General features: G+C 40.4%; 1 protein-coding gene across 1 annotated transcript; it reads left to right on the forward strand.

Moving 5' to 3' along the window:
* Positions 1-258: 258 nt before the first annotated feature.
* On the forward strand, positions 259-27640 carry mfge8b (milk fat globule EGF and factor V/VIII domain containing b). The gene is given in 12 exon segments (XM_034149112.1): positions 259-426; positions 8559-8681; positions 8882-9013; positions 11263-11295; positions 17004-17117; positions 18551-18576; positions 18578-18733; positions 19244-19399; positions 20287-20431; positions 23010-23194; positions 23281-23436; positions 24973-27640. Coding segments are annotated over 12 exon segments (1440 nt in total). The 5' UTR covers positions 259-356; the 3' UTR covers positions 25117-27640.
* Positions 27641-27989: the final 349 nt, after the last annotated feature.

Genomic DNA, 27989 nt, shown 5'->3' on the forward strand with positions numbered 1-27989 from the left:
CTCTCTGTGGTTTAACATGTAATATGTTAATCATGATATGTAATGAAATGCAGCTCATTAGCCATTAACGCTACTTTTTGTTTACAGGCTGATTTGCTGCTCTCTGTGAGTTTTTTTTTTGTGTGGGTCACACAGACAGCGGGAAGGAAGGGGGCGGAGTTACAATTAAAATGCCTCGCTGTGATTGGCTGGTAGCTGAGGCGCACGTGCTCCTGCTCTACGCCTGCTGCCTGGGAGTTTATAGCCGCACAACGAGCTCGAGCCACAGAAGCAACAACAGTCCGGAGACACGCTGTAGTCCGCCTGTCGTCCCTTTAACTCACTAAAACTAACAAAGTCTGACTTAAACAGCAGCCATGAAGCAGTACAGGAGTTTTGTCGTGTGGCTGCAACTTTTCTCAGCTTGTCTGGTGTTCGGTGTGAACGGTAAGTTGGCTTTTGTTGGATTTGTTTACAGTTCAAATAATAGCCGTTAACGTCCGTTACAGTTGAGTGGCAGCTTTGTCAGTTGAGATTTACGTTAATGTTGCTCTTTCTCCGTGTTTTAATATAGTTGTTTTAATTTTCTCAGTGTGTGTTTCATATGCGGCAATTTAAATTCAGTTGTGGAAAGTAACTAAGTTCATTTACTAAAGTACTGCACTTTCTTTGACATATTTACACTTCACTTGAGTTTTTCCTTTAGTGCTACTTTATGCTTATACTCCACTACATTTCAGAGGCAAATATCATCCTTTTTACTCCACTACATTTATTTTGACACTCATAGTTAATTTGTACATAAAAAACACATGATATGTTGATATGGTATGACACTGTACTACTAATCTACACAGTATTTAAATGTAATGCGGACTAAAATCGGACTTTTACTTGAAATGGAGTACTTTAAGACCATAGTATTTTTACTTTTACTTAAGTAAAGGATCTGAGTACTTCTTCCAACACAGTTTAAATCTAAAAAGACACAAGTGGCCCCTTCAATTAATCACCAAAGTAACAGAGAAGTGGGCATCTTAAGCTAGGTGCACAAGTTCAAGCAATCCTTGATTTGAATGAGTGAACAGGACGTGTGGGAATGTTAGACATTGTTTGCTCTGAAACTGCAAAAAAGAAGACTGCTGAATGTGTAGAGACATTTTAGAGTGAACGATTCCATCTGGCAAACAACAATATATGCATTTTTTGTAGGCCAGACACACTTCTGTCTGAATGTATGGTTACAGAAATATCCCCTTAGGGCATTTTCCTTTGCAGTGCCCCTTCTAAGAAGCACATATGTAATGTGCTGGCTATTATACTGGTCCAATGTTAACCTCTTGCCATTGGCACTTGGCTTTGTTTGCATTTCCATGCATCAAACACATTTAGGGCAATGGACAAAGGGGAAAAAAATGGCCTGATTCTCCTGCCTTCCTTTCCTGCTCAGCAACCAGGAAGAAGGCATCACATGTCAAGTGTTTTTCTTGGTGTGATGATGGATTTTCCAAATGTTCCTGTTCCATTTAGACCTTTGCTTGGTGCTGTGTGAAAGCTGCCGTGTGTGTTTCTTGTCTGATGGACTTTGGACTTTGAGTTGAGGAATAGATAGTCAACATTTAATGCCTCATGATGAGTCAATGCCCACAGATAGGTCTGGGATCTTTTCATTCTTTGAGACATTTATTAGAAAATGTACAGAACAAATGTATACAATAGGTCATTTACCACAAAGTTAGTCATATTGCTTTGGTTGTATGTGCAAAAAATATTTTTTTCTTATGACTTTGGCTTGAAATTATTGTATTGAATCTTAATGCAGCATTATGTGGTTATGACATAACTCGTGTATTCTTTATTTTTTACCCCATCAGCTTCCACAAAATGGTCACTAGTCTTCCTGGGGCCAACACAAACAATAATAAAAACAAGCGGCAAAAAAAAATCATATAATAAATAAAGAAATGGAAAATATAAAGATCAGCACACGAAAAAGAAAGAAAATACATTGACACATTAATACAAATAAACCGCAACAAAACATTTTCTACGGTTTCACTTAATTTGCTTAGCTTTTCATATAGTTCACAAGACATTTTTAATTTTATAATATGTCCACATGTTTTGATGCTTCATGTTTTGATGCTTCAGTTGATCCACTATGTTGACAGACACTGCAGGCTGCAGAAGCAAGCATGTGACTTCACTTCTGGTTGATAGGAGATTTGTTCAATTTGGAGATTAACGCTCTACTTATCTTGGAACCGGGTTACTACAGGAAGTACATCTTTTTTTACAGATATCCAAAAACGACTCCAGCTCAACTTAGATTCTGACTGTATTCCCATTGCTTGTCCTGCAACCTCCCTATATAGACCTGCGTGTAAACCCTCCCTGGTGAATCACATACATAAATGTTTGATACCCTTTTAAAAAAAAAAACATTTTGTTAGAATATAAATCGAAACGGAATGCTGCCTGACGACAACGGAACAAATGCCAACATGTTTGTACCCGAGGCTCAGGACAGATTAGGGAATAGGTGTGGTTAAACTGGTCCAAACGTTGAGTCACTTTTCCTGGATGAATTCGCCAACACTGGCATGCCAACGAACCTCCGCCCACAACAGCACTCGCTCAGACCTTTCCACGCTGTCAGGGAGCTGAGGGGGGGACTTTGGGCTGCTGTGTCGTGCAAAATGTTTACAGGGCAGGATAAGAGCTGAGGGAAGGTTTCCCCCGTGGTGTTTTACCTGATTAGGCTACATTCAGCAAGTTTAGTCCTTTTTGCTGCTGAATGGAAAGAAGTGGAAATAGTTCTCTGTCTGGGCTGAGGCAGACTATTCTCACATCAAGACCACTTAGGGTTACTGAGTGAACAAGGGCTAAAGTCAGCACCTGGACCAATGGCGTGCCATGAGTGTATGTGTATTATTTGTGAATGTAGGCGGTTGCATATAAACACCTTTCAGTTGAAATTGCTGCAATTGACTTGTGGGTGTAAGATAGCGTTTGATGACCAATGTATCAGGCAGTTACTGCTCTTAATTAAACAGGAATGAAATCTCCTGCTGACGGGAACGATCTTTTTTATCTTCACAGCCAAATCGTGCAGTGGGACTTTTATGTTGTATTTATTATAGATAATTGTTATTATATTAGAATGATTGATCAGTCTGTTAACAGAATTATAAGCGCCAACTATTTTGGTAATTGCACAACTACATTGAAGAACAGAACAAATATACTCAAGAATACTGACATTTCTCAAGCAAAAAGGCCAAGTTTATCCACGTTCTGAAATGTGAGGATAATCAAATGCATCTGTAGATGTCCTGCTGGGCTCTGGATGATTATAATGTGCAGTTACAAATGATTTATAATAGACAAAACTATTAATGAGTTCATCAAAAGATAATCAGAAGAAGAAATAATAGTTAGAGGCAGCCCAAGCTTAATGTTCTGTGTGTCAGTAAGTTTGAATGTGTAATACACGGTCGGGTCTTTGTTCCCTTCAGGCTGCTGTCTTCCTCAGCACTGATGACTTTATCATTACTTTTCCTACCAAATCCCTCAGGACAGGACAGGCTCTGTTTCTTCGATTTAAAATATGAATAGCTTCCGTGATCAATGTTTCATTGCAATATGGACTGTCTTCTAATTTGGGCCAGCTTATTAGTGGTTTACTGGCCCCACTTTCCAATCTGCCATGTTGAATGTTTTACACGCTGTCTTGCGACCTTAAATATCGAGCCAAGGACAACTTCGGAGGTACTTGAATCCCGCAGCAAGACAGTTTCAAAGTTTGGGATCATACAATCAGACAGAGCCACTTAGTGACCTAGTGAGTGGATATATATGTTTATAGGTACAACTCAATTCAGTTTAGACAGTTGTTGTGACACGTACTCCAGGCTCTGTTTCAGTTACAGTACATCAGCGGAAAGCTTGTTGTTTAGTCGTGTGTGCATGACGCAGCCGTGTGTATTTTTAGTGCCTTGGTTTTTGTTTTGTTTTTTTAAGCAGCAGATGGCAGATTCTGTTGCTGTGGAGTAGTACTTGCAGATTACAGAAAGCTCACCTGCAGCTGTGAGTGCGTGCTGGGGTTTGTGTGATGCAGGCCTCTCTCCTTTTCTTTCTGGAACACTGAGTTGAGTTCCCACACTTGCCTGCTAGCCTCGACTGCGTGACAGAGCAGAGCGTTTACTGTTTTCAGGCCAAAGGACATATCAGATATGAGCACTGATGTAAGCTAACAATACATATGTATATCAACATGTTTGCATTCATGCATTTTGCAGCCCCTGCTCAAGTAGCAGGTTTTGAGGAGAACACTGACATATTTGTCACTTTATTTCTTTAAGTCGCTTAACGCTTTTGCTTATTACTTTTCTGTATACAAACTATACTGATTTATTCCACATCATCTTTAATAACTCAAGATTAATTCAGATTAAATAAATGTAATTGTCTGTGCACTGTGTGTTTCCCTAACATGGCACATAGCGTGCTTTGGCAGAGAACACTGCATCCCCCAGAAAGGATTTTTATCAAGGCTTGCTTGCTGACTTCTGTCAAGTTGATTTTTATCCAAAGTGCTATTTTCTGTCCAAAGCCAGTCTAATATAAGCTGCACAAACGGTCCTTATCCACCCCCACCGTTTTGTCCTGAAATGGCTCCCTCTTCTTCATCTCCATTCATGGCGCAGAGCCCTTGAATGACTTCCTAGAGAAGCTTTTACCACACAGTCCCGAGGTCTTTGTTGTGATGTCTCCTTAAACGTATAAATGGGTTATGTTAAAGTTTTGTCCACCTGGGCTCATATGGTCAGAGGTCAGCTTTAAATCAGATAACTGGTTGATCCTCTCAGTAACAGCCGATGAACTTGTAGTAACTCCTCCTTCTGTGAAGCTCCTACAGGAAACGCACCATTTGAGCTGCCACTCGTATGTTTCCAGAAAGTAAACACAAGACTTATGGTAAGACCAAGCCCCCTGAAACGAAATGCCAGGCGCTATAGTCAGTTATTAAATATAAGGCTTGTTTTCTAAGAGTTGCAAGTGTTTAAACCAAGAAGGGAAATAGTTCAACAATGTCAGAACTGCTTGTTCTGGTTGCACAAGTATCTCCTGTCATCAGACACAATAATGGATACTTACAATATATTAAAATACCCAGATGAAGTGTGATACCAGACAGTGTTTTAGGGTATTTGGTGTCTATAAAATGTTGGCATTCAAATATTTTTTGCTACAAAAACTGTCATTATATTCTTCCCCAGCTGTTTCCCTTATATCTGGGGATCAAGCTTTTGCAGGATCACATTCTATTTCTTTTTGGCAGCACTGAATCATTATGTGATTCTGGCTCGAACAGCTTTTTTTTTTGTCTGGTATTTGAACCTCATTCTTGGAAATCATGGGAAAGGCACAGCCCATGACTCATAAGGAAAAGCACAATAACCGTTGGAAATGGCTTACCCTGCCAAACATAACTCTACATACTTTTCAAATGTGTCGTAGTGGGGTGGAGGAAGTTGGGCACCATGTTGGGTGCTTTTAGTTCTGCGGTCTACAAAATAGATGTGGTTTTGGCAGTATCGTCAGACTCATCAAAAATATGTGTGTTTGCATAATAAACAGCCAATATATTGTTTTGGGAATACAGCCAATGTTTACAGGTACGCGCCTCATTTAATTAAATATCAAGACAACATTAACATGCTGATGCTGGTTATGACTTCTGCAACTGCCCAATATTGTCACATGCAGACTAAAGAGGGTTACTATGAAGTGTTTGCCACACTTGATATGTTTTGGATAATGGAGTAGTTTTCGGTATTGTCCTTATATAGCTGAAGCAGCTCAAAGGGCAAATAACACAAAAGCATTTCTGACTTATATTTCTTGGTAACTAACCATGCAGACGGTTTGTGTTACTAGAAAGTAGTTCCAACTGTTGACAGACACGGAGACACTGATTCTGGAGAAAGATATCACTGTTAAATTTTGAAGAGGTTATTTCCCAAGCAGGAGCTCTCCAGGAGATTCTTTTCATCTTCACTGTTTTTTGGGATGGAAGCTGAAATGGAATGTCTCATAACCTGAGCTCATAAAACTTAAAGTATCTGTAAAGCTGGAGGTTAGTGAGGTTTGAGGAAATGGTAGCTTTTGTGAATTTGAAATCCTATTTTCTGCAGCGATTTCTCAATAAACGAAACTGAAACTACACCCACAGATTTATCTTGAAATATAAACTCCTGCTTATCTGAAACTGTATTCCTGTGTCAGCTCAAGATAACGGGAAAGAACAAGTCTCTGGTTTCCTCTGAAACAGCAGAGACGTTACTGGTTGATGTCTGGCGGAAACCACATAACACATAATAACTGCACATTTTTCTTTTATTGTTTGAATGTTACGTTTTGAGTGTCTCTTTTTCCCCTTCCGGGAAGCAAAACCTGTCAAAATACCTCATATTTCACTATAAAAATGGGAAGAATAAACAACCCTTTCTTCATTCCCATGTGGTTTTTACAGACAGTCGCATTACTGGGGATTTTCAAGGGGGCTCTGGTGGTTTGACCACTGTCTCTTGGCAGACAACCTTGACTAATACGTCACAAATTTCATTTCCTCAATAAAACTCCCGGCTAAGTTACCCTTCAGACCAAAAGCAACAATAACAGAGATAGATTGAGTGGGATGTCTCTTTTATCTCCAATTTCTTGACATTATTAAGAAGTACATTAGTCGGATTGTTCCATTAAAATATTCTTGGAAGCACGTCATTTATCCAACCTTGATTTTTCTCGGTGCTTAAAGGGTATCCTGCAGGGAGCTGTCTGCCTGTGTAGGAAGGGCGGCTGTGTTATTTCCCAAAGATAAACAGGCAGGAACTTTTGGATAAGGAATACGTAGGCAGGGCCGCAAAGCCTGTTGCCTAGTCCTGTGAAGGCCATGCAACTGGATACATTACTGATAACACCACACGTGCATGGGAAGTGCAGTGCAGTCGATAAACAGACGAACAGGATGTTGTTTAAGTGGATCTCATTTTTATCGTCCCTTCTGACCTGACCTGATCTACTCTCAATTTTTTTTATAGATAATACATCCAGAGACTCCAGATTAAAATAGAACTGATGTCCAATGCAATCCACAAACAATGTTTTCATTATTCGTCTATGGTAGCAGGAGCGTTGGTTTTAACAGTGCTACTTTGTTGACCATAGTTTGTGCTGAATATACTTCTGAGCCTTGAGAGATGTTTGTAGTTTGGGGTTTCAAAGATATAGAGGATTTGATGCACAGGAAGTTACAAGTCTCTTCAAAATGCTGTTTGCAGCCTTGGCCTTGTGGCATCAGAATTATACCCTTAGACTAAAATGACAATTTTCTTTCCTGTAGAAGTCTATACAAATATTTATCTTCTCCCACAAGTCTTCTTTTTTGGGACTAAAAGAGGTATCGTGCTAACACACACAAAGAAATGGGGTAAGAGCTTATTTTAGCCTCCATTGCAGACACTGTGGTTCTTCAACCACCACTTTCAAACTTGGGGTCCAACCTCAATTTCCTCAACAATTATCTAAATGAGTGTTAACTTGGAACAGACTTCCCTGTTTTCAAGGGTGTTAAAAGCCACCCAATTATTCACTTCCTTCATATTGTAAGTGTCAAAACACGGGGTAATTGAAACCTTGACTTCCAAAATGCTATGTGCTGCATCTATATTGGGGAAAAATGTAATTACTGGTTCATTGTTCAATATGTTGTTTTTATCCTAGGTGTTATCATTTAATTTCAACAGCATTTTGTCAGGAACTGGGCCTCCTTACTCGTGTATCATACATTTTTTGCCAATCATTATTTTGTAAACAGTGTGCTCATAGTTTCCAAAGGTTAGATACTTTTCAAAACCACTACACGCCTCTTGATTCCCTTTTGTCCCGACCCACTGCGAGCTGACACGAATTCATCAGGTGATCAGTGATGCTGGTGGAAGCATCCAGTGTGTTGTTGTGTTTTAGTAATGGCTTACTCAGCTGTTTAGACCAACACATCCAATGTCCAGCAGGCTCTTTACTCTTTATTCAGCAGCACAGCAAGAGAATGAAAGGTTTTAATAATGATTTGATCTGATACTCAGAACATGTTTTACTCTTAAAGTGATTTAAATACTTTAGTTTTGATGCTATGAAATACAAAAGGAACAAAACATGCAGAATACATCTTCTTAAGGCCAAAAACAACTTGCATTTTGCCCCCTTTTTCCCCCTTTTCCTGTCCTGAAATATGGGCCTTGGTTTACTTCACTTTGTACAGTTTTGTTTTGTGAGCCATAAACATTACTCACTCATTATACCAAACACACATCTTATCAGCCATGAGTCTTTAAGCCAAGTCAAACTCCCAACATCTGTCTCTGATTGCACAAGGGACATTATTATAATGGGTGGGGACACAAAAATGATGCCGTCTGTGTTTGGGAGGTTCTGTAAATTACAAACAATCTTTTTTGACTAAATACATTTCTTTGAACTTAAAACAATCCCTCTCCTTCTCTCTCCCTCTCTAGGTGATTACTGTAAAATAAACGTGTGCAGTAATGGTGGAACCTGTGTGATCGGGGCAGGAGCTCCGTTCATCTGCATCTGCCATGATGGCTTCTCTGGAGACACCTGCAATGAGACTGAGACTGGTAAGCCAATTCTCTGATAAAGTGTGAACGGTATTCAGCTCTTAAGATAACTACTCAGTCATTTCAAAATCTCAAAATGTAACCAAATGCTGACCTAAAAGATAAATAGAATTTTCTAAAATGTACATCAACGCTACGTACAACCTCGGTTAAATGTTTCTCCTCTCCTTCCTCTAATGTGACTTTATTTCGTCCAATAGGGCCCTGCCACCCCAACCCGTGCAAGAATGATGCCACCTGCGAGTTGACGGGCCAAACCCGCCGCGGGGACGTCTTCAGCGAGTACGTCTGCCAGTGCCCGCCGGGCTTTGACGGAGTCCACTGCCAGACCAGTGAGTCTATGCTCCCTCTTCAACAGTTTCATCAGTTATATAACCTATTCCATAGCTATCAATATGTGGTTGAATTTGTTTGAGAAACTATGTGTAACAGTCTAATTCTCATGTAATTCAAAATCAATTCCACTTGGAAGACTTGGATTTTTATATCATGATCAATGGACATTTTTTTTTATTTGTAAGTATTTTTGTTGTGACCAGATTAATAGTGAATTTACATTTTGGTAGGCCATTTTCCAGATCATAAGGAGTCAGTGTAGTGTCACTGTAATAGAGAGGCGAAGTCCCGCCCATCTACTTCCGACCCATGGGACCTTATTTCGGAAAAATGATGTATTGAAGTCAATGGGGAGAGAAAGATTATCTTTCGATCCCGTTTGAATTGTGCCACGAATTACACATATGATGTTTGTCAATATTAAAAAATAATTTCCATGTCAAAAAAGTCACAGTTTGTCGTAAAACTGTTGAAATAAAAGACTATGAAAAATACGCAACTAGAAAGACTACAAATCCCAGAATCCCGGTCCCGCATGCTGGCTCTTACGGAACCGGCTAACTCCCCTTGTGTGTATGTACAGCTCTCAACATGCCCAGACTTGGAGTGATTTTCACCTCTTTTAATACTTTTCGCCTCATTCTGAAAGAAAGAAGTGAAATGTGCCAACGTGACGGCCGTCTTGGTGTGTGGTGCGAGACGGGAGATGTAGTTCATTGAGCGGTTTCACACAAAAAAAAGTGTTACTTCACAGTTTTACGACACATTTCAATATTTCTGACTTGCAAAATTATCTTTTAGATTGACAAACATCATATGTGTAATTCGTGGCACAATTCAAACGGGATCGAAAGATAATCTTTCTCTCCCCATTGACTTCAATACATACTTTTTCCGAAATAAGGTCCCATGGAGGTCCCCCGGAAAGGGAGGGACTTCGGCCCTCTATGCATGGAAAGACTGACTATGAATGGATATGACAAAGAATCTCTTAACCTGTTAAGCCCAGAGCCTGTTTTTCAGGTCTCAGGCTCGAAAATGACATTCCCAGAACAAATGACTATATCTTCACTTCTAAAAGGGGTAAATTAATAATCTTTTTTCTCAAAGCAATGATAAACCTGTGAGTTGGATGTAGAAAAGTCAGAATCAATATAGATGTTTTTATTTGAAAGTAAATTCAGATTGAACATAGTAAAAAAATGTAAATTATAGTTTCCGTTAGGGCTGCTCAATTAATCGTATTTTAATCGCAATTACGATTTTGGCTTGCAACAATTATGAAAACAAAATAATCGAAATAAAACGATTATTTATTTTTGGTTTTTCAGTTGAATTATACTTAAAGTTCAGGGTAATCAACTGTTAAAAACATACTGTTCACATTTTCTTTTTCAATAAATGGATGTTTTCAAAGTAAATGGATAATCGTTTTTAATAATCGTGATATCAATTATTGACCCAAATAATCGAGATTATGATTTTTGCCATAATCGAGCAGCCCTAGTTTCCGTCCAAAAAAACCCCATTACTTCTAGTGAAAACCACCCTTGAATGATGGGATCGTAGACTAAAAGCTTTAGGAATCCAAACTATAACATATAATAAGCTTGGCGTTATAGTTGTGTTTTGTTTCGGTAAAAACTGTTCATATTGTCAGTTAGCTGAGTTTCTTCCTGTTAAGTGGGTATGAAACATTAATAGGTTGTTAAATGTTAAGAAGCCCTGAGACACAGTTTCGTGAAAATTAACAGGTTAAAACAACATTTCAAGATCAGTGGGCATATTTGAGATGCCATTTCAGAAAAAGAAATCACATCTTAGGGCTATTTTATTTTAAAATCTCTCTCATAAAGACCGCTGATATGCATTCCTATACATGTAATTGGCAAGTCCAGTTCGGTCCCGGCTAATCTGTCTAACCTGGCACACTAACATGGAGACAGCTGCTGTTCGCGGGGGCCACCAGACGGACAGATGCCGTCCTTATGGGAGCTTCATTCACACGTCACTCAGACCTGGTTGGTTCACTCAGGGTCAGCCCGAGAGAGGGAAGCAACGGTGGGAACATGTGCTGCCTGCAGTCATGCACACAGAGACAGATGGCTACTGTTTGCGTGAGGAGGCGGCAGGAAAACAGTGGCCAATTGTGCACAAACAAGTTGTTTAGCAGGACTCACGTGAGACTTTTAGGAAGAACCTGAGTGTTTGTTTCTGATTGTTCACGTATGCCTTTTTATCCTAGGTGTCGAAGGGGCAGAGTTAAGTTCGAGAAAAGGTAACGGAGTGCTAAAAAGACTTGAGGAGAGAATGATTTGTGTTTGTTTTTGCGCTGTGGTATTTAATCCGTCTTGAATCCAGGTGCTCTCTGTTCTCTTGCCTGCATTTCAAACATACACAAAACATATACACACACAGACAGAGAAAGCATTCAGCACTATCTCTCCTTAAGTCAAGGCCAGCAGAAAATACGTTTTATCAGTCCACACACAGACGGGAAGGAAGTCGTCCTTTCTCAGACAAAGATGTAACTCCCTGCTGGCTCATCAGTGAAACTATACATATGCTTACTGAGCCAATTAGGTTGTTTCCAAGTTATCATCCATTTTAATTTAGAATTCCCCAGCCCGTATTTACGCTCCAAACATTCTAATCTGTTGGTGTTTTCTTTAACCCCAAAGAACCACAAATCACAGCTCATCAAAATCCATATATTCACAAGTCCTTTGGCAGGTTCTGTCGGCTTTGCTGCCAGAATACGAGCCCTCTGCAGAGCAAGCATTTAACTAATTAAATAATGCCTGATGAGGGGAATTTATTTGACCGTGTTGGTTTTTGAGAGCCCCCCTGAGGACTGCCGGGTCAGGGAGTCGCCCCTCCATTCACAGCTACTGATGACAGTGTTGTGACATTTTAAGTGCTCCCTAATTTGTGTGTGTGTGGGCAAGGAGGTTCATGGTAGCCAGCTCCGATGGTTTATGTGCGTCAGATAAGGAGACAAGCTGTAGAAAACCAGCGACTGTGGTAAACCCGTGGAGGCGTTGTGTCGTCGTAAAACATTTATCTGGCATCCTTTACACATACTGACTTTACACATACAAATGCATATTACAGACATTTTGATTTTAAAAAGTTCATTATGTCTCTACAATTTCCTCAGTTTTCAAATGTGAGGGTGTATGGACGCCTGTGATTGGTGTATGGACGCCTGTGATTGGTGTATGGAAGCCTGTGATTGGTGTATGGACGCCTGTGATTGGTGTATGGACGCCTGTGATTGGTGTATGGACGCCTGTGATTGGTGTATGGAAGCCTGTGATTGGTGTATGGAAGCCTGTGATTGGTGTATGGAAGCCTGTGATTGGTGTATGGAAGCCTGTGATTGGTGTATGGAAGCCTGTGATTGGTGTATGGAAGCCTGTGATTGGTGTATGGAAGCCTGTGATTGGTGTATGGAAGCCTGTGATTGGTGTATGGAAGCCTGTGATTGGTGTATGGAAGCCTGTGATTGGTGTATGGAAGCCTGTGAGGGTGTATGGAAGCCTGTGATTGGTGAATACTGTGTCCTCACACAAGCCACTGCATCTATAAAACTATAAATAGATAGATGTTGTGAAGATGGACTTGGGAATAGAATAAAAATAGCACTCTCCTCTCCTGCAAGGCCTGCTGTCACTTGTGGGGAAAAAAGAAAATGTTTTTTATCAATATGTTTTTCTTTGACGAATAATCTTCTGCTCAAAGGATTCAAATCTTTCTGAGAAACAAATTCAAGGGAGCAAAAAAATCTCGACTGGAAAAAGCTTAATCACGTGTTGGCTGCACATCCCACGTGAAGAACCACACACAGCTCATGATCTCATATACACACTGTTTAGCATACACACACTGTGTCACGCACACACACACACACACACACACACACACACAGCTCTTCTCTTGTGCCAGTCTAGCCAACAGAAAGTGGCGATCCATGCTGAGCGCTCGCAACGTCAGCGCTGCTTCTGTTGCTGGGCGGAAAACGTGGAGGCGGAACGGTGAATTAAGTCTGCCCTCCTGACAATGTCACACTCACTACTCAGGTCTGACTGCAGCACTTCTGACTGTACTGTCAAATTGGCCTAAAAGCCTTTATGGGGGCTGCTGAGAGAGAAGAGTGTGTATGGAGACGCAAGGAGAGAAAGGGCAATGTCAATTGCTGTTCACTTTACTTCCCGCCAAAGCAAATGGATAGAAGCAGAGAGAGAAGGAGTCTTTCTGTAATTTCCGTCTGTAAATCCTTGACTTTCACAACAGATTAAGGCACTCGTTTGCTTCTTTCAAGTTGCCAAAGGGGTTGTGTATTAATGTTCTGCTCGTTCAGTTGTTTTGGGAGAGTTTTCGGCTCCTCCCAAGATGTGGCAGTGTGGGCAGACTGGGCTCAATGCCCCCTAAGGAGTACAGGGTGTGTTTTAATGTGTATTTGCGTGTGTGCTAGTGCTGTCTGGCGTGCATGCACCGGTTAGTTTGTCTGCATTAAACCAACTTGATTGATAAGATCCCCAAAGCTGCTTACCTGGGATCACAACATGGTCTTAAGTAACAGCTGTTTTTACTAGTGCGGCGTAACCTTTCCAGGTAAGCCTGATCTTCAGAACATCATGAGACAATTAAGCCACAAGGTGTGTTCTCATTGATTTGTAACAATACAGCAGATCTGACTGAAACTGATATTAAATGTGCTGAAACACAGTTCATTATCACGTTCTGCCATCAAGTTGGTATACATGTAAACAAATCCTACTGTAGAAAGTCATAGATCTATAGTAAGCCCATGTATCCATGTGTACCTACATACCTAGGTCTGCTAAACTAGAAAATAATGAAATGAGCAAGAGTGGAGTTCTGCATTTTCACATCTTCAGTTGACCACAAAGCAGTTGGGATTTGAGTGCCTCGCTTGAGATCCTTCAGAAACTATAACAACCACATACTCCACATCAAATATGTAACTGTAATGTTTTTTTAGATAACACTAGAGTAGACAGATGTTCAGCGGGGAAAGTCCAACATTTGATGCTTCCCTTTTTTTGAACCACCTAAAGTCAATACAGTTTGATGACACTTTATTTCCTTAAAGTTCCCAAAGATAATTTAAAAAACCTGCAATCCGCTTACATGTGTGGAATCTATATTTACTGTAGGAATAGACTGCTCGATCTGCACAAACATTACAACATCTTATAATGCTGCAAACTTCTAAGAACCAGTGCACAGGATCTGGTGTCACCATGCGTCGATCTTTTAGACTTCGGAGTGATCGCTCGGAAAACACAGCTTTAAATATGATGCTCTGTAAATATACTTTATGACATCAGTAGCCTCCTCTCCAGCACACAGTCACCCTGGCAGAGGTCCGGTTCAGAGCTATTCTGGGTGCTGCTGGGGCTCCCTGCTGATCTGCAGCCAGTCCACACGGCAAATTACACATCTGGAAACCTTTTGGAACCATTTTGATGTAATATTCTTTTTTATCTGGTTACCATCATGCTTTACCACTTAGTTGTCGTGGAAACCCAAAGAGTGTGATTACAAAATATGTAATTACTTTTTCTGCAGCAGCCCATTATACATAGCTTGACTAAAAGATGGATTGTTGGTGTTCATAAAACTATAACCTTTACTAATATACTATAGATATGTATGTTTTTTTTAGTTGCGCTCCTCAGATAGTTACAGCTTTTTGTCTTTGTATGGACACAGTGTTGTTGTCAAAGTATAAACATCACAGCAAATGTAGTTTCAAAACTCAGTTTGAGTCCCTTGTGAGCTGAGGTCCTATCTAGGGCCAGATCCTGCTGGCTGCAGCACAGAGCCCGGCTGTAGATGCTCTGCTGATCGCCACGTGCACGGCCAGCTGACCTTGGCTTTCTATCGATCAGGATCAGATTTCAAACAAGCTGCATGACATCTGTATTGGTTTTAGCTGCATGCTGAGACAGATATTGACGCTCTGAATATTGTGGTAGTGTGCTATTTCTGTTTGGAGCTATAGACAAGTACATGCAATGTCCCCAAATCTATATGCAAACAGTGGATACAGTTAAATGGGTAACAGATGATAACCTGTCAGTATGGTCTTTCTTGGTTTGCATTTACATTAACAGTGGTTTCATCCTGAATCATCTCTATAAGTAATTTCATGGTTACAGTGAATCAGTTGTGTTAAGGAAATATTTGCTTAGGTACTAGCCTTTGACCCAGTTCATCATTCTTTACTTTGTCTGTCTCCCTGGCCCAGGCATGCGGCCTTGGGGTATTCCTGTTATCTCTCTGAGAGACGCAGCTCTGTCTCTTTGTTATTGCAGGCGAAGACTCAAGCACAAGATAGTTTATTGGCTAGGGACATCTGGTAGTCCACCTTATAAGGTACCTATGTCCCTTTGGCATACATTCTTTAGTCAGGGATAAGAGTTCTAGTCTTTTGGCCTGTTTTATCTTGTCATGCTTGATGTTGATTAAGCCCATAGAACTAGTTAAAGTCTCCGACTGGAAGAGAGAGATCTTCAGAATTGGTTAGGCAGGATCTGTGTCACTTTGTGGCTGCAGCAAATGTCTTCAAATCAAATGAATCTTCAGTGTTTGCCATTTCAGTTCTCCTGTGTTCTCATTGTGTTTCGAGCCCTTGCTCCAGATGTTTCCATTTGAAGTTGACCATGAGTATATTGACACCTTCAGACTGTCATTAACTACTGATATAGGTGTCCGTCATCCTTTAAATCTGGAGTGAGCAATGTTTAGAAACCTGCTCAAATAAAAAGTAAAGTTTTTATGTGTGCCCTAAGCAGCAAATGAACAATACATCTTTTTATCAATCTTTATAACATATATCTTAATCCAACACTGATGTAACCAAATTAGTACAACACATTCTGCCAGTTTTCCTTTTAATGTATCCTTGTATCTGTACACAGAGGGATCTGCTACCTTCTCACCAGGCATGTTCCAAAAAAGTAAATTGATCACATAGATTATTTACAAAGTGAAGAGAGTTTTAAAATATTCAGCTGCTTATACAAATATCAGTTTTATGTGATGTAGTTGAAGCTTGCAGAGCCAGAAGGGTCGCGAATGTGGACCCTGTTATCCAGACTCGATGGATGCCCATTTCAAAAGCACTGTATTCTTCCTGTGAAAATGAATGTTTGGACACGGAGCTATTTATAGAGCGAGCATGTGGGTAGGGAGATGCTGCCATGTGTGTGTGTCGGTTGGATAGAAGCATAACATCGGTGCGCCTGGGTAGTTTGCGTGCATTTGCCTCCATAATAACAACCACTGAGGATTAAAGCTGCAGACAGTGACTGAGATATCTTTTCTTTTGGTGTGCCATCATCTAAACCTCCAGCTAAATGTGCGCGTGAGGTCAATCCTAGTGCGTTTTAAAGCTGGTTTAGTCACACAGCTCTCGTCGGGGAGAGATGAAAAGAGTTTGAGTTTTTTCACGTGTTATTCAGAGGCTGATTCGTTTTCCTCCTTTCTGACTCATCTGACAGACTCTGCGCTGGGTAGATTTGTGACGAGGGTGCCACCGAGAGGCAACACAAGGAATTGCAATTAAATAAAACAAATGATGCGTTGTAAAGCTTCACACTCAACCAGCTCAACACATTTCATTCTCGGACCTTTCCACTAAATACTCCACGTCCTGACCACAGTCTCCTGGTGCAGCTGGGTCTTTGATGCCACATATTCCGATCAAGGCTACATTAACAGTCTATTAACTACCTGTCTCTTTCCTCTCTACTACAGCTTCAGTCCTGTTGGCATGGCTTCAACTAACAGCTTGAGGAGATATCAAATCTTGTCTCTAACGCATGACCTGTGATCGTCACTCACACTTCTAACTAACTGTGATCCACTTTCAGATATGGTGATAGCAGTTGTCTTGTAAGCTGTTAATGTTTGTGACTTCAGTAAGTGACGGTGGGATTTCTCTCTCTGTAGACGTGAACGACTGTGCCGCCCAGCCATGCAAGAACAGAGGCACCTGCAGGGACCTGGAGGGAGACTTCAAATGCCACTGCCCGTCCCCTTATGTGGGCAAACAATGCCAACTGCGTAAGTGTCACCGGTCAAAACTTCATGTGGCCAATTATTCTCATCTCAATCACTGTCGTCTCTCTTTTTTTCCTGAACATATTGACAAAGAACTTACTTTAAATAGGTATAGATTGGGTCCTTATAGAACAACAGTAAAAGTAAAATACATGTATTAAAATAAGAGAACCTAAACAAAGAAAGGGATGTTGGCATTGATATGTTCCTTAGTAATAATGTTCCCTGTAGAAATACAGTATATTAGTTGAATGAAGACGTTCTTAATGATGATAGGATTGGGAAGGTGGCCAACTGCTGCATTTTAGTATGATCAATAGGCAGTATATAGAAAGTAAGCTTAATGAGAAATCAATACTTTATTCCATTCAGTTGACTTAAAGATCTGCAGCCTTAATGCCTTTATGGTTTGTTCAGATGAGTGAAGTAGAATCTCTGTATGAGATATGGCTGAGTGTGTATTAGACTTTGACTATGCAACCATATGCTCATACATTTCTCTTTCTTATAGGAATCAGTTATTTGTATTCTGCAGAATGTAAAACGGTTGTCTCTGAATTTATGTACAGTAGCAGAATTATTATTAATAATAACTGTATTCATATAGCACTTAAAATGTGATTTTAGGCAACATGCTGAGAAGACAATAACAGCATAAAGCCAACAGGAAGGCCACACAAAAAACAAGACAACATTAATGATGCATACACATATAAATGAAGTGTGTGCTAAGTCAGCCTTTGTCAGGTGAGTGAATTTGCATTAGGGTCAGAGTGTGATATGTTGCACTCCCGTCAGAATCTGACCCCCCCCCCCCCCCCCCCCCCCCACTTTTCCTCTACAGCACATGTGTCAAACTCAAGGCCCGGGGGCCAAATCAGGCCCGTGGTAGATTTAATTTCGGCCCGCAGGATCATTTCTAATTACTATTAGATCTGGCCCGTCGGTATATAGCACGCACACCTTCACTCAATCCTGAGGGTTTCCTCAGCTCAGAGCCTGACCCCAAACATTGATGAACTTGAACCCAAGATGAGATGCCAAGTATCTGGCTTGAACTAGCATCACAGAGCAGCACACTGAGTTTCAATGGATGTTTCCTTCTGCACTTTCTTTCTTGAGACAACAGGGCATGTTTGGTTTGTTCTTTGAGGGGAATAGTTTTTTTGAAGCTGTTGTTGGCCTGTGGAAAAATGTAATCATAAGAAATGACTCTGCAGATAGAGCCATAAGAAATGAATGCAACTGATTATTTAATGTTTAATGTTGTTTTTATCGGCAATCATTTAAGCTTTGTTAGTTCCAGGTTTAATATGTGCAATAAGTTAATTTCAATAAGTTTTGCAATACACATTGAACCAGTCCGGCCCTCGACTAGTACCCATTTTTTAATTTTGGCCCACTGTGAATTTGAGTTTGACATCCCTGCTTTACAGGCTGCATCTCTCTGCTGGGCATGGAGGGGGGGGGGCATCGCTGAGTCCCAGATCTCCGCCTCCTCAGTGCGGTACAGCATGCTGGGTCTGCAGCGCTGGGGGTCCGAGCTCGCCCGCCTGCACAACAAGGGGATCGTGAACGCCTGGAGCGCCGCCGCACACGACAAGAACCCGTGGATTCAGGTGAGACCAGGACACATGGACATACATAGTTCATACAGGGACTTTCTTTGATGTATTCAAGTCCATACACACTTGTTTCTTGTAGATCTACCAGTTGAGGTATACCTTTCCTGACATTTAATTAAAAAAAAATGTTCTTACTCTGTAATGCTAGTTTATTTCTATTTCTATTTTGACATGTTTCTATTTTTAGAATTGTTTATTTCTACTCTTTTAATTTGTTATTATGAGCAATGCCTTGTTTTGTTTTATACTGCTGCAACACATTGGGATTAATAAAGTACATCTCATCTTACCTTATCTTATAATAATTGAAACTCTTATATTGTGAGCAAAATAAAACTTGATTTATTGACCCATTATTACACACATGAAGATACTTTTTGCTTCGGACCTGTGTGTTTATGTTTTGAAAAGTATTTTCCCTCCCCATATTGCTTGCCATCATTTTATCTCACTGCATCTTGCCTGTTAAAAAACCAACTCTTAACTATAAAACTCCATTTTCAGATCAACCTGCAAAGTAAGATGCGCTTCACTGGTATCGTGATGCAGGGCGCAAGTCGCATCGGAAGTGCTGAGTTTGTCAAGTCCTTCAAGGTGGCCTCCAGTCTGGATGGCAAGACGTACACCATGTACAGGACCGACGGACAGAGGAAGGACAATGTGAGGGGACACAACAAAACACAACAAAGTGCACGATATTAGACTGATTTATATGTACTGCGAGTCAGTCAATGTACATAGCATCTCTATATACCAGGGGTCTCCAACACGTCGATCGCGAGCTACCGGTAGCTCGCCAAGCAAATCCAAAATGGAAAAAAAAGTGGGTGCTGCAGCCCCCTTATTATTGAAAAGTATACAGCTCTCTTTCATCTGAGTGTTGAGAGCTGTATCCATCAGTTCATGTTGTGCTCAAAGTGCACCAGATTGATGCATTTAACTTCAACATTTAAAAAAAAAAAATCTTCCCGGGGGTGCATGCCCCCGGACCCCCCGAGAGGATGTGAGGTCCACCCCCAAATAAAGCAGGTTAAAATAATTAAATTTAATACATTTTCTTTTAGTAAACACTGAAAACGGGTCCCACAGACCCAAACAGCACACAAAGGTTAAAGATCAGCATATAATAATGTTAAAATGTGCTAAATATATACACTGCGGAGTAAAAGTAGCTCACAACTTGTTTTATTTATTGAAAGTAGCTCTCATCCTAAAAAAGGTTGGAGACCCCTGATGTATACAGTAATACAAATATACCACTAGAGGGAGCAGTGACAAACACCAGACAGGACACGCAACCCTTTGAACTGTATGTGTACGTTATACACAAAAGAGTTGAAGTTTGCTCGCTAAATACATACAACAAAGATGAATTAATCAGGGAGTGCTTTCCATCATTGTTTTGGTTTAGTTGCTCTTTCTTTAGAATACATCCATCTACTGAGAACTGTCACTAAATATACATTTTCAGTATCACTCACCAGTCATCAAAATGTGAGATTAACAGCCCATTTCAGGCAGTATACTAACTCCTCCTTGCTATGTAGATATTTGTGGGAAACGTGGACAACGACGGCACCAAGACCAACCTGTTCGACCCCCCCATCATCGCCCAGTTCATCCGCATCATCCCTGTGGTCTGTCGCAAGGCCTGCACCATGCGCATGGAGCTGGTGGGCTGTGAACTCAACGGTAAACTCACACAGAAAACACAACGTACACACTGTTAGCGTTCAGTTTAATGATGTTGGTTAGAGACAAGTCATTCAAACTCCATGTGGATAAATGTGATATCGAACCGCTTTTAAGCAGTAATTAGCTCATATGTTTCCGCACTAATTATGTTCAGCCCTGTGCTCAGTGATTGATCATGAATTCAAAGGATATGTCTCAGAGGATTGCACTTCTTAGTAACTAAAGCAAGCATGCACATTTATCAAAACCATATGATCACACTGTAACACTGCCAAGCGTGCTGCAGATGGCTGCCAATGATTCAGAGATCTTTTTACTGGTCATATTCATCATATAATACTTGACAGTCAACCCAGAGGCAAATGTTAAACGCATTTAAGTGTCCTCTGTTCGTCTTGCTGTTCCTCTTATGTAAAGCCAGTGTGGTTCTTTTGAACTCGCCATCCTCATTGCACTGTCACATCTCCGTATCTCTTAATGGTTGTTTCCTCCATCAAATCAGTGTCTGTTCTTCTCTCGTCACTTGTTTCCAGTTTGTGCATGATTCCTAAACGGCTTTCTTTGAGGCATGTAGTTGGGTCACCTCCCAGTCTGATTTGAGATCACAACCAGATTGCATGACTTTGCATGTTTTCACTGCGTTTGCTTTAATGTGAAACAGTCATTGGGACAAGACAGTCTGTTCCTGAAACGTTATCTGGGTCCGTGCTTCAAACCGTCGTGTCACAACTAAAGAGACACTGTTTTCAAAATGAGAGGATGTGACATGTTGCTGGACAGTAACAACACAGCTGAAGTTTTTTAATTTTTGTATTCATTTTTCTTTTATTGGATTTTAAGCACAAACATCCAACATCATATACAGACTCAGAGAAAAAACTAACAGTACCAGAGAGATAATAAAAATAAAAACAGGCAGGTAAAAACAGGCATTGACAAGTATCCATACATCAAAGTAAAACATCCAGTCATAGCAGCGCACATTAGTGCATGATATTGTGAGTGTCCCACATTCACTTATTAGTGTCTTCACACGGTTCCACCTTCCCCAGACATGCATCTACTGAAACTATGCCATTGTTCATTAGCCATGCCACTTTGAACATTCAACCTTCCCAGCATCTTTTCACATGCAGCAGTCTCCATCATTTGAACCCTCCACCCTACACTCAGTGTAGGAGTTTGGGGAGCAGCTGAAGTTTTGAACCCTGTGCATGCTACATTGACTCTCTGTGTGTCTGACCTGCATGCGCATCTGCTTCACTAACCCACACTTAATAAAAAGTCTCTTCCAGCCTTTCTAGATTGTAAAATGAGCTCCACAAGTTTGTTTCTACTTTAGGTTTGGCATCTTAAAATAAATGATAACTTTGTTTATATAGCACCTTTTTTAAAACACAGCTACAATGTGTTTACAATCAAAACTTAAAAGACAAAGAGAATGACATTAACTATTACTCAAAAACTAAACACAGAGTAAAGTCAAATAAAATGTCTTGCAACAATAATTCAATTACAAAAAAAGCTATTATTTCAAAATCCTTTTAAAAGAAAATCCCTGAACTCCTCAAGCAGGTCATTCCAGAAGAGCCCTGGCTTCTAGGCGCCATCACCTTTGAGTTTTGGAAATAGTGACGCCCATGATTGCCACATCGAAAAGTCTCAAGGTGCAGGAAAATACAATAAGAGGTCTAATAGTAATCTCTCAGGGCTAATTCAGCTCATACTGATCATGTGAAATGATACGCTAAGTATGAAAATACAGCAAATTTGATGATGGTTCATGTTAGGGCTGTACCCGAATATTCGTTCGTTGGAGTACTATTCGGGTTTCAATTTCGTTATTCGGATTTTTCGTTTTTTTTTCAAATTGAATTGATTGAAAACTCCAATATCAAGAGCTTGTGTCTCTTCGGGGGGTGCTAACACTTAACCATAAACGTTATCGTTTACTTTCTCCGTCTTTATATGTAGATATGACTTTTTCTCCGTTAATCTCCGTCACGTTGTTTCCATAGCAACAACAACTTCCTGTCAACAGCGCTAACTCTCCTTCAAAATAAAAGCATGTCCATACAAAATAGGAAGCCAAGCCAAATTACACTTAAGACATATACAACTGCAACGAAAGTAACAAACACAATGCAATATCCTTTTCAATTTCAAAGAACACAAATTGGGTTGTATACATTAACAAATAACTATAAAACAACAATACTGTAGAATAACAAAATGAATGCCGTGAATAAACCGAAATACACGTGTTGAAGTGGTTCGCTGCTGATTACTACCGAATATCCGGAGCCCGAAAAATGGTATTCGGGACAGCCCTAGTTCATGTGAGCTCAGGTAAGCCTAAAGCAGGTCCACCCGTCTCTCTCCTCTGCATCTTATTATTATACTGCCTCATCCTCTCTGTTTGCTGCTTCACTTCACTGGCTGGCCTGGGCTGCTTCCTGTCTGTCCCTTGTCTATCATACTCTCTTTTCTCTTTCCATTCCTCCCTTTGTCTCTGTCTCTCCCTCTGTCTCCTCTCTGCCTGGTCTCACCTCCACAGTCTATTCAAACTCTTTAGGTTGCTCAGAGCCCATGGGCATGAAGTCCCGGCTGGTGACCAACCGCCAGATCACGTCGTCCAGCGCCTTCCGCACCTGGGGCATCGAGGCATTCACCTGGCACCCCCACTACGCCCGTCTGGACAAACAGGGCAAGACTAACGCCTGGACCGCAGCCACCAACAACCAATCAGAGTGGCTGCAGGTAAGAGAGGAGGACACAGCTAGCTACACATTGTTGTTGTTTATTTGCCCCATGGCTGTGTTTGTAAGAAAAAGCTGTGTCCTCAGGTTGATCTGGGGTCTACCAAGAAGGTCACAGGGGTCATCACTCAGGGGGCCAAAGACTTCGGCTCCATCCAGTTTGTCACAGCCTTCAAAGTGGCTTACAGTAATGACGGGCGGTCCTGGACCATCGTGAAGGACGAGACTACAAAGACAGACAGGGTGAGTCCAGCTGTTCTCAGAAAACATTCTAAAAAAAGGCTAAATTGATCACTATGGGAAAAACATAAGAGTTTGAATAAGTCTGTCAATTTAAAAAAAGAGAGAATAGCACCTGAAAACCCATTGACTTACAAACATAGGGGAAATGCATGGTTGCAGTGCGTGAAAAATAAGCAAATAGCATTATTTAATATGAATATAAACCATAAAATATACAATAATAATCATTCATTTAGAACAAAAATCACTGATAATTCTTAGTGGATTTTTGGGAAAGAAGTATAAAACACAATTTTTTTTTACACGCCTGGTACCAATTATTCCTGACTCTGTATGCAATCATTAATAATGCTATGAACCTGCCAAAGTACAGCAACAGGAAGTCCTTAAACTAAGGATCTGGAACATTGACAGGCTATGACTTATCCAATGAAACTTTTATAATTAAAGTTTAGGATTTTAATCAATTTTTTTATTGGATAATGTTTGCCTTGTTTATGAGCCTGTGCTAACTGTAAGGCCGTCACTGCCCTTTATTCTTATTTCATTGTGAGTTATCGAGAGGGGTTTTTCATATATATATATATATATATATATATATATATATATATATATATATATATATATATATATATATATATATATATATATATATATATATATATATATATATATATATATATATATATATATATATAGTTGTTTTCTATTTCTTATTGCCTTGGAAATATTTTCTGAAGATATATAGTTTGTTTAAAGCTTTTATTTTTTAGTATTCTTTAATAAAAAATAAAAACTGGTTTAAAATAGTCAAATGACCTACATTATGGGTTACAGAATAATGGGGAAACTAAACAAAGGTCTCAGGGTGTCCGTGGGGTCTTAAAAAGTATTAAAAGTTTATCAATCAATTTAGTGAAAATGAAGGCTATTAAAAAGTATTAAACGGCATTTTCCAAGGTATTACATTTTGTAGCTTGTTTTCAATAAGTATATAAATTGTCCAAAGAGGTTGTATTCTACAGTCTGCCTGAATGTAATCATTGCGTAGGTGTGTAGTGTGATTCTGTGTAGTTTATCTATGGCATCCCGTTGGGTTTGACGTCATCTGAACAGGACATCGCACGCTCACTGCTTGATAGCGCGTGAAGGTCCGTTTACGCCGGTTGTTAAACAACATCGTTATGGAGAAATGCAAGTTTGCGTCCAAATGGTTGGAAGATAAGGAGGAAGGACAATCAATACTGTATATAGTAAATGTGAGGTAAAGTGTGTCGCCAAGGTAACCGGTTAAAACTCCAAGTGGCGATGAGGTCTTAAAATGTATGGAAAGGGTCTTAAAAAAGGTCTTAAAAGGTATTACATTTGACTTCAGGATTCCTGCATATACCCTGTGGGTCTTTAACTCCAGTTCTTTCTAGAACTTTTCAGTTGTAACAGAAACAAGCAGCATCAACACGTTTTGTTATCAGGTTATTTAAGTCTACCATCAGCTTTGATTTGTGTCATTTTCATTGGTTGCTTTTCTCTGTCCAGATCTTCCCAGGCAACAGCGACAACAACGTTCACAAAAAGAACATCTTCGAGCCCTCGTTCTACGCCCGATACGTCCGCATCCTGCCGTGGGACTGGCACGAGCGCATCACCCTGCGGATGGAGCTCCTGGGCTGTGAAGAGTAGCCCCACACTGACCCCCCTCTTCCTCTCTCTACCTCCTCCCCCCCTTCCCTCTTCCTCCTCCTCCCCCCTTCCTCCCCCCTCCTGAGCCACACCTGCACTGCCTTGCTCTCAGCCCTAGGGGGCAGCAGACACCAGAGTAGCACAGCACCACCTGACCCTGGCTGGTTTGAAGGTGGGAGGTGTTACCCCTAACCACTGTTACCAGGGCGATGACAGTTTACAGCCTCCCCTCTTTGTTTCCTGAAGTGATCACTCTTCTTTCCACCTGAACCAAATCTGTGATCATTCCAAGAATCAAACGTTTCTCTTGATTGTCACTGAGCACAGCTGAGGTCAGATCAAACAAACATGGCCCCCTCCCTCGTCCCTGGGTCAGAGGTCAGGGGTAACGGGACTGCTGCTGCTGCTGTATCCGCTGGTGCTGCCTACACTCTGATCCTAGATCAGCTCTACCTGGAACATTAAAACCTCTGAGACCCACGGCTGGTGATGTACATACTCCACCTGACAGCTTTCTCCAGTCCTATAACCCAACCCTTCAATCAATTATCTTCATTGGAAACGCTTATGGCTAATCAAACAATATGATTACAACTTGACAAGAAACCTTTAATATCTGGTAAGAATTGTGTTGCTTTAGGTTGGAAACACTCACAAGCAAATCCAAAACATTTTTACAAGTAAATTTGCTTTATTTTTGGTACTGTTGAGTAATAATAAGTGACTCAGAATCTCAACGCGTTTCACTATTTCTACTATTTCATTGCAGAAGTTTAGAAAGTGAAATGAAAACATAAGATCTACTCTAAAGCCAACAACAGAAAATCCCACTATTTACACAAATCATGTACATATGCATATTACAACCTGACGGCTTCAGGCCAAATCAGGGCGAAGCCATCCCTTTATCCTGTGCCAACTGAACCTCAGATTGTTTTTATTTGTGTAGAAAATAATAGTTTATGGTGAGCTGATGCAGACAGAACAAAAGACTTGAACCATCACAGTCAGTTAACAGCCAGCGGAGACGCCCTCTCTGACAGACAGGATGTTATAAACAAAACAGTTTGAGATCATCATTAAACTAAAACACTTTATTGCTCTTGAGGAATGAACAATAGCCGCTGAGGGACATTTAACACGTGCTGCTGTCATCGACATCTTACAAAGGATCTTTAGAAGTCTTATTCATTCAGATAATTGTTTTCATTACACTGTCGCAGTCTTCATTTGTCATCGGCTGAGACGGCACATGTGTATCAGATTCCATGAGGTGGGTTATTTAAAAAACAAACAAAAAAAGCCACGTTTCTGGTCAGTTTACAGTTAACAAGGCTCCTCTCCAACAGGCTGTGGAGATTCTTTGGATCAGATCTGGACACTTGAAGTATTCAATCAAAAATAACTTCAGTGTCGTGTTTGTTACTAATTGGTTGGCATCATACAGGGAAGAGATTGACGCTAGCTGCAGATTTAAAAAGAATGGTGGGTGTTATCGTCTCAGGTCAAAACAGATCTGCTCCTATTGTACAGTAAATGCTACTGAAACCTATCAATACACTCACTCACACACACACACACACACACGCACACGCACACGCACACAAACACACTGCTTTGCTTCTTGTGTTCACCGGTTTTTTATGGCACTTTGATGTTTGTGTTTTGACATTTGTAATATCCCAAAAAAAAGTTATTGTTGAAGAACAAGCAGTAAACATTCATTATTACAAACTATTACAAAAAGAAGAAAAAATATACTTGCAGTTCAGTTTTTTTTGTTTTACATTAAACTGCGCTTTACGACCTAGCTTTGGTTGTGTTTTTGTAAATATGTGAGCTGCATTTAAACAGTTATTTTGTATTACAATCTGTCCATGTTAGTAGATGTTATTGTTCGATGCAGACCAGTTCTTCAGGGGCCGACATTTAGCCTCCAGTAGAAAGCTGAGGCCCCGCTGATAAGACGAGAGAAACCAAATTAAAACTGATTTTTTACGGTTCCGTCGGACATGTGACACGAACCTTCATATCTGCTTCTGCCGCCCCCCCCCCGCCGCCACAGTATTCTAAACCTTTCCACCCCATGAATTATGAATAATGGGCTTGTGCAATATTATACTGTGTTAGTTTTGATAACAATGAATATTAATTCAAGCCCCTTTAAAAAATGCATGAGGGGATAGCGGTGCCACTGAGAGGGCGAGGAAGGATGCTTGTGTCAAACACTGTTCAATATTTATTATTGTTGCAGACGCTTCCACGTTCCCCACGTCTGCATGCATTTTGTTGACTAGTGTTACAACCGATTTCTGAATTTATTGGTGACATAGCTTCATTTTCTTCTCGGTGTTCATCAACATTCAAAGTATTGTAGATATATTGTTTCCCAGGTGTTCAGGTTTTCTATTATTGATCAAAAGATATTCATGTTTTTATGGTATTGTATGAGTTCATTTCAAGATTCCTTTATGTTTGGCCTTTGTATGTTAAAATGAAGAATAAATAAAGAATTTAAAACATATAGCCTGTCCTTCTGTGTGTTTTTACTGCATGGAATATATAGTATCGCACTGCTGAATTAATTGGAGCTGTTTTCCATTTTAAAAAGGTGGAAGATCAAAAGAGGGAAAGCACTGAGGGTCCTTTTCCCTGTTTAGCATTTAAACGCCCCAGGGGCCTAATCTCTCTTTGTACCAGGTATCTGCACGTCTCCTCCTCAGCCTCATTACAGTCTGAAGGTCACACTAAAGTGGGGGAAATCCTCAGCAGGGGCTTCAATCATGAGAGAAAAGATTCATGCTGTGAAGGTTAAACGATGTTGGAGCCTCACTGTGGATCGATGTTGTGCTGCAGCGTTTCAGCACAGCAGT

The sequence above is a fragment of the Trematomus bernacchii genome, unplaced genomic scaffold (genome assembly GCF_902827165.1).
Source record: "Trematomus bernacchii unplaced genomic scaffold, fTreBer1.1, whole genome shotgun sequence".
NCBI classification, from domain to species: Eukaryota; Metazoa; Chordata; class Actinopteri; order Perciformes; family Nototheniidae; genus Trematomus; species Trematomus bernacchii.